At 44.5% G+C, this 7,843-nt stretch overlaps 1 protein-coding gene across 8 annotated transcripts in view; it reads left to right on the top strand.

Annotated features, from left to right (window-relative positions):
• LMO7 (LIM domain 7) overlaps positions 1-7,843 on the top strand; it is a 139,322-nt gene continuing 131,479 nt past the window's right edge. For 6 of the 8 annotated variants that reach the window (XM_074564043.1, XM_074564035.1, XM_074564026.1 and 3 more), the window contains exon 1: positions 188-398. In XM_074564043.1, coding sequence (XP_074420144.1) covers positions 330-398 — 69 coding nt within the window. In that variant the 5' untranslated portion in view covers positions 188-329. Of the gene's footprint in view, positions 399-7,843 lie in introns of all 8 variants that reach the window. The other 2 variants (XM_074564052.1, XM_074563923.1) reach the window with 2 other exon arrangements.

Raw genomic sequence — 7,843 nt, 5'->3', positions numbered from 1 at the left:
CTCCATCGGGCGGCGGGAGGGACAGGGGCCCGGCGGGACGGAGCCGCCGCCGCCGCCGCCGGGGGGTTGCGGCCCCTCCCGGGCGTCCGGGGAAAGGGGGTGTGTGTTTGTGTGTGTTGCTTTACAGCCTTCGAATTCTTGCGGTCGCTGAGCGCCAGCGAGCTGCCTCCCGGGAGGGGGAGGAGGCGGAGGAGGGAGGGAGGAGACGGCGCGGGGAGCGTTAAAAGGCGGCAGCTGAATGACAGCGGCTGCTCCCCGCGCCCCCACCTCGCCGGAGGACCGGCCGCTTCACCACCCCTCCCGCCACCATCCCGCATTCACTGCCGGCCATGGAGGGGAGAGAGGACGCGGAGTGCGACTGCCAGGCGGCCTTCGCCGAGGCTCGGCGATGGGTAGAGGTGAGGCGTCGCTCGGTCCCCGTCCGTCCGTCTGTCTGTGTCACCCCCTTGTCATCCCCTCCCCGCCGCACCCGGGTGGGTCGGGGGTCTCGCCGCACCATCCCCCGCCGCCGCCGGGCGGGAGCGGCGGGGACGCGGCTCCCAAACTTTGGTTTCTTTGTCAGCAGCTGCGGGCTGCTATTTTTAGAAGGTATCGTGAAGGCTTTCCGAGATCCCTCCTTACACGACGGCCCCCCCCCGCCCCGAAATCCAAATTACAGGCGGGTAGGGCTGCCCGCCTGTCATTAAGGCTCATAATTTCTTGCCGTCTTTTAAATTGCTTCTCCGGCGCTTGCTCTGAGACGGTCGGAATTAAAGGCACTCCTCGCCTTCCTGTCTCGAAAGAGTTCGGGGCAGAGAGCGACCTGAAATTACAGTCATTTTCTTTCTCTCCTGTTTTTAAACATAAGTGCCTGACTGCGTGCAGGGCTTGATGTGGAATATCTTGGGTTTTTCTGTGTCGTCGCACAAAATCACAGTGTGTGTTAACGCGCGAGGAAAGGGGTTGCTCATCGTGGTACCTGAGTGTGTGCGTGTGTGAGAACAGTCAGGGTGGCTGACGGCATGGAAGGTGTTATGAGAAATGTTAGAAACATTGAGCAGCCTCACTTAGAGTCATTGTGGAGGAGCTTTAGCGTGCTGGCTTATATGTGTTTTAACATACTAAGCTTATTTCTTTGCACTCATTCACTTGAGCTGGAACTTCCATTATCAGAAATGCTGCCCCATTAACTTTCCAAAGAGCGAATGTTCAAAGAAGGGTGCTTGTTACTTTTTACCCCCCATCTTCGCAAGCTTGTCAAGAGCCGAGTTCAGGCTTCTTTGTTTCCTCTGTAAAACGATGACATCTAGTGCTTAAAATCTATTGAGAATTTTGAACCGAGAGCACCGTAGGCGAGCATATCACAAGTGACTTCCACAAGTGTCAATTCCGTAAGTGCCATCCACGAATGTAGGTAGGTAATTAAAGCAGTCCTGGCTTCCCCAAGTGTCAATTTTGTCAGAGCTAGCCGTGAGTTTAGCTGATTAAAGCATTCCTCTCTTGCGTATATGTTTCTTACCTTGCTTTCTTTAAGTTGGCAAAGCTTACCTTAAATAGTTTCATTAAGGTGACATAATGTTGTCTTTGAAAAGCCTATTTTAAGGATTTGGGGATTTGTTTGAATTATTGTTAATCTTCACTGGATACTGGCTGGTTGTACCGTTCCTACAAAAGGTTCCCTTTGCCCGCACATGGGAGCGTTAGCAAAGCCATGTAAGTGTAAAGCGCGCACTGTTTCTGTAGTGGAAAAACCATATGTTCGGCTCCCCTCCCTCCCCCTTCTCCATCTAATTTGTGTGGTTATACTTTGTTTCTAATATGTGAAAGCTGTTCTCATTTTAAAGTTACTTTTAAACTTACCCCTTGGAGAAACATTTTTATTGTACATTGAGTAACTTTAAAAACCTGGAGGTATTGATAAACAGGATGTTAAGAATTCCATAATGTTGAAGGAAGATGTAAATATTTATTTCCCTATGAAATGAGGTTTGCCTTTCAGAGACTCTGTTGTGTTTCTCTGCTCTTTAAATCCAGATGGGTTAAAAAGCCACAACCAGCCATTTCCGTTGTTGTATGAGAAGAGTAAAGGTATTTTTAGAGTAATGAGACATGGTCTCAAGGTTTTGTGAGTCTTGGTGAAACGCAGTGGTGTGTACATAATTGAGAGCGAAACGTGGTGAGTCCTAATCATTAAACAATTAGTTTTGAAGATGAGGCAGATTTCCAAATATTTATGAACTTGAAGTTCTTATGTTTTGATAAGGTTTTGTGTGCCAGCGTCCCCCTAACATTAGAGGAAGATGAAAGCATACAAACACTAGCTACTATATATTTAAAAGAACAAGCAAAAATCTCTTTGTAAACTGTTATTATTTCCCTTTGCTAATGAAATCTGTGTTAACATTTTTCTGTATTTCAATACAGAACTTTTTGGACTCTGAGACTTAAAAAAAAACCTCAAAAGACCTGAGCTCAAACCTTGAAGCTGAGGGCTTTCTGTAACAGGAATGAGCAGCTGTATTTGTCAGATCTTAAAAAAACCCTACCCTGAAACATCAGAAGTTTTCACCCCATCTGTACTGAAAGCTTTTGGTGAGAGAAAATTGTGTCCTGGTGAGGTCCCTCTTCCGCCTGTTCCCAGCTGGAGTCTCCATGTTGTATGGCAGCCACTGGCTAGTGGGAGCTCAAACATTTGATCCTAGTTCTTATGCTATACCGAAAAAAAAAAAAAAGGAAAAAAAGAAAAAAAAAACAACCACCAAACCAAAAACAAAGAAGCCAACAACTTGATTAACAGCAATAACAACAAAAAATTGCATCTGATATCTGGTGTTAGTTAATGAAAGGCTTTGTTCTTTAATTCAGATTCATGTTGAGGCGTAGTTTATGATCATGCAGACAAGGCAGGTCTGTAGTCTTTACAGTGCCAAGACCTCTTCAGGTGTAGTCCCCAACCTCTTCTCTTTCGTGTGCTGTGGTGAACTGGGAGAGGAGGTAATGTTGCTTGTCTTGATATCGGTTACTCCAGCTGGTGATGGTTAGTCACTCTGGGAGAGCTGGCTGTCGAGGACATCACCTTTTGGGGGAAAGAGTGGTCATTTTCTGTGCAAAACTCAAGCTCTTCTCGGGTGTCCTTTATCCAGAACCCAGCAGTGGTTTGTGGTGGTGGGTTCTTGCATCTGGGATTTCTGGAGTTTTCTGAGCTCTGCCTGTAACAACTGGTGCTGCTCAAACTCAGGTGCAGCTCAGCCTTTACTGAGCACCTCAGCTGGGCAGCTGGTGCGCGCCGAGACCAGAATAAAACACTGAAACAACACAACTCAGAAATAGTCTCTTTAAGGTAGAGCCGTGTCTGCCAAAGCTAGAAATAGCTGGGTTAAAATTATTTTACTGCGCTCTGTTCCATATTACAACTTAAGCAAGCCAAAAGCTGTTCCTCCAAACCAAAGCATTCTTCCCCCAGCTATTAAATATCCCAGACTGCCGAGTCTGTTCTCCTGCCTCAAGATGTGGGAGGGCAGTCTGCCTCTTCCTCTCTGCAGCCCACCACCAAGTTCATCCTTGTGAACGAAGGGGACACATGGTCCCTCTCCCCCAAAACACCCTTCAGCATTTCAGGGGTGATGCCCCTCGAGGAGTTCAAGAGGAAAGAAGGGTGTGTGCCGTTTTCTTGTGAAACGTCTCGGCTTTTAATTCCTGTGCTGTGTCATAAATGAACCCTAATCTTCAGGTAAATGTCTATGGTTTGAAATTGTTTGCTAAAGCAACTTGAAACCTGACCCACAAAGTCTGTAAATCTTTAGTTAGTGTGCCCTGAGGCAAATAATGCTTGAATATTTATTCTTCCCCCCCCCCCCCCCCCCCCCCCCGCCCAAAGCAGTCGAATGTTACATCCCGTCTGAGGGAGGGTGGGCAGCGAGCGTGTGCCTGAATGAATTGTTGGAGGGAAGCAGCAGGGCTGTAGGAAAGCACATGGACCAACCTTGACAAATCCACTGAAGTGTAAAATAGGTGTTGGGCCAAATAACTCTTAATAACTCTGTTACAGGGCCGCTTGGGAGCTGAATCTCTTTCCCTAAGAACTGATCTAAAGTTGTTAAAGTCAGATGTTCTGAGAGCTACTAATTTCATCTGATACCGCCGTCGAGAACGTCTGTCTCAGAGTCATGAGCAGGAGCCTGTAGTCCTGGGGCTGTTCCTCATGCAGCGGAACACAAGTCCTTTCTAGTGCTAACGCTGCCCAGTGTTGATGGAGAGAGGTGTTTCCCTGTTAGGATTTCTGTTGCAAGATAAGGTTTTTATCATTTTTGATAAGGCAGCGTTAGAGGAAGAGCGCCCAGCATGTCTAGACGGCAACTATAAAGATACCTCTGCTGCTGGTATCTGCCATGGCCATTAAATAGGTAGCGAAATAGCCTAATTTATCTGAGCGCCGTTGTGTGTGCTAACAACTTCATTTATGATTGCATTACATGTGCTTTTCAGAGTCCCAAACTATCTTCCTTTGCGATTTAAAAGTATCTGTTACATCTTGGATGTTGGAAAATTATTTGGGGGCTTTTGTTTTTGTCTTTTTCTAGGGGAAAAACCCAATGCGTGTATATGCACACAGACACACATCCTCCCACCCCCCTGCCTGCTCAGGAGATTAAAAAAGCAGATTTGCAGAGTAGCTTGGTAGAAAGAGTCAGCTTGAGGATAAAACTTGAGAGCCAGGACTACTTACTGAAGTCTTTCGGTTTGGACCAACGGCACAGCCATCAAATCCAGTGAACGGTCTCTGACATGTGGTCACCAAATGTTTTTATTTGTTGAAACTGTTCAACATCTGCGTTTCTACTGTATATTTTTATGGCTTCTGCAAATGCAGCAAGAGGTCTAAGAGCGATGCTTTCCCTATATTTGCATAGAGATCTTACCTCAGTGATTATTTTGTTTTGTTTTTCCCCCAAGCATGAATCTAATGTGTACAGTCTGGTATGGCAGATGGGAGGAATAACTGTAGAGATAGAAGACTCATCTTACTGTTCAAATCTTCTTCTTGTAGGTACCTTTATTTCAGTTGAACTAATTGTTCTGACAAGTTTTTTGTCAGTTCTGGGTAAGGTATTCTCAGGTAGCGTGTAGAGAGACAGTCAATGTCCTGGGTGGTGTCAGAATGAAAAATGCGTGAATGAAAAGGCAAAATCTAGATATTGTGTTGCTTAAACTATGTCTAATACTGGGTAATTCTGTCAAGTCATAAAACCTGGGTGGGCTGGTTTCTGGAGAACTTCTTACAGCACGGCTGCCAAAGTCCTGGCTCACGTCTGCATAAGGGACGTATTTAACTCTCCTTTAGGTGGATGCATCAGTATTTCAGTATTGTGTGTAGATTCTTGGCAGTGAGCCCTTGCATGGAGTAAATCTAAGTGTATCCAATTAATATATAAATATGAATTGATACATAAATATACATGCTGTTAAGTAAATACTGTGGGAATGTAAATCCTTGAAATAATGTTCCCCGCTGGCTGCAGACTGTGAAGGTGCTGTGGCATATGACAGGGCTAGCAATAATGTTTTAGAGGGAGAGGGTGACAGTAATACCATTTTATCTGGCTGAACATTATTCTCTCTGTTACCTTGTTGTCCCCTTCTTTCCTTCCGGACCTCAGGAAAGGTGTCTGGTGTATTTGGTGATGTGTTTCAGAGAAAAATGGGACCAGTTTTTGCTTGGGAGTAAAATCTGTTTCCCGATTTCTGCAAGGTGGGTTTACATATTTTCAAGTTAAGTCTATATTTGGATTTCTCAGAGATGCTTGAAGTCTGTCTTCACACAGTCCTGCGTGATGGGCATGCATAGCTTTGAGCTGAGTTCACAGTGTCGTTTCCTTTGTGGATGGTTTATCCTCGTAGTTTTGAGCATTTGTTTAAAATTTCACATGAAAGCAGTGTCTGCAGACGCTTTAAGAGGAAGAATTAACTTGTTGACTGTAGAAATGGGTATGTCTTCTGTACTGGGGAAGTGTATTGCAGCTTAAGGGGATCTACAAACAATTCTGACCGGACTTTTGTTTGGTTCTGTTCAGTATTTTGTGGTTACCAGCTACAGTTAGTCATGGTGTTACTTCTGTTCTTTTCCTCCTGTCTTTTTGTTTGTTTGTTTTTTTGCACTGTGTCCTGATCCTTTCTTCAATTTTGTGAGGTCATGCTTTTTTTTTCCACCCATAGTCTGGGGAGGAGGCGAGATGATGATTTCCACGTTCAGTATGCCCCCCTCCCCCTGGTTGCTATGGGCTCTCTTTTATCACCTTTTCTTTGTCAAACACTTTTTTTTTTTTTGGTGAAAATTTTAAAGTTTTTAATGAGCACTTGGGTGTATTACATTAGGCGGTGACCTTGCTGAGCTTTGGAAAACACTTGGGTTTTATTGTGTTGTAAGAACCAGATACATTCCAGCTGTTTCTTGTACCTACCACTCCTTCTCTTTAAAGTTTCTTTGTCCACTCCTGGAGGAGGGTTGTTGTTCTGTTTAAAAAAAAAACAAACAAAAAAAAACCAACAAAACAAAAATGAAAAAACCCCAACCCTTTTCTGCTTAACGAGACTAACATAACTCTTAACTATCTTTTTTTTTTTTTTTTTTTAAAAATGGGCTTTCCAACTTCAGCAATTTAATGAAAAACAGCACGTGTTCTCAGACCCAGTGTATTAGAAATGCCTCTGCTGGTCTAAGGTGTGCTTGACACACCTAACTTATTATCCAAATTACCTTAGAAGGAGTGTTTTGGTTTTGCTGTTTTTCACATATCTGAATACTGTCAATCCAAGAGAAAAATCTAACTTTAAAGGAATGTAGTGAATAAGCTACTTCAAAATAGGTTCTTTAGTTCCTCATGCTGTGAGCTTCTGCAAGCAGTTGTAAATCTAGTGTTTATGAATAGTGCTAAATTTTTATTTTTCCAATGAGAAGAAAGATGTATTGATCTGACTCACAGTGTGCTAGCTTCCAGTTGGATATTTAGCTGTAAAACTTTCGTTTGTGTTATAGTGAATAGAGAAACTTAATTTCAGCAGTGGTTTGCATTAGTGGTACAAAACATCTGGGATTATCTTGGAAGGGCATGAGGGTTGTAAGACTTGCTTTATTTTGTTTTTTGCCAGTGCTGGGTGTGTTGGCACATTTTTTTTGCACCAGCTCATGTGAAAGTCCTAACTTTCGTTTCTGGATGTGGTTCAGCTTTCAGTCATTACTATTAGAAAAGAAACCTGATATACTAACTTTGGGAAATAGTTATTACTACGTTGGCCAAAAAAGTCAGAATCTCTGTCACATAACACAGCTTTAAAGGAATACCTGGCTTGGGATCAATTCAGCTAGCACAGAAAGTGAAAACTGTTGGTTGGGCCAAGCTGTCCTCCTGGGTAGGTCCCACAACAATGTGGTTTTGTGTTAGTGCTGGTATGTTACCACAGCAAGGTGTCACTGAAATTCCTGTGCTTGGCATGTGCTTCTCCTGCCTCCTTTTGTGGTGGCAGTGGCATTTGTGTAGACCCTCCAGTGATTTGGCTCAGGGAGTTCATCTGACGATGGAAACTCAACCTGTTTTGCGGTATTTGGCTCCTGGGAGGTGAGATGGGCACCAGGGAAGAGGTGGTGGTGTCAGAGTTGGCCTTTTGGTGGCAGCTGGTTGTTGGGTTGCAGCCGAGCTAGTGGGATGAAGAGAGGCAGACACCTGAATTTAGACAAGCCATCTCTTTCCCTGGAGGCTTCTCAAGTCACCTGCTTCTGCTCATTGCCCAGCTCTCTTCCTTATGTGACTCGGGAGCCGTTCGCTAGGTGCCCGGGGTCGAAGGATAAGCTAGACACCTGAATTAGGGA

Source organism: Larus michahellis, chromosome 1 (genome assembly GCF_964199755.1).
Source record: "Larus michahellis chromosome 1, bLarMic1.1, whole genome shotgun sequence".
NCBI lineage: Eukaryota > Metazoa > Chordata > Aves > Charadriiformes > Laridae > Larus > Larus michahellis.
Note: the sequence above shows the minus strand (reverse complement) of the source record. Positions and strands in the feature narration are given on the sequence as shown.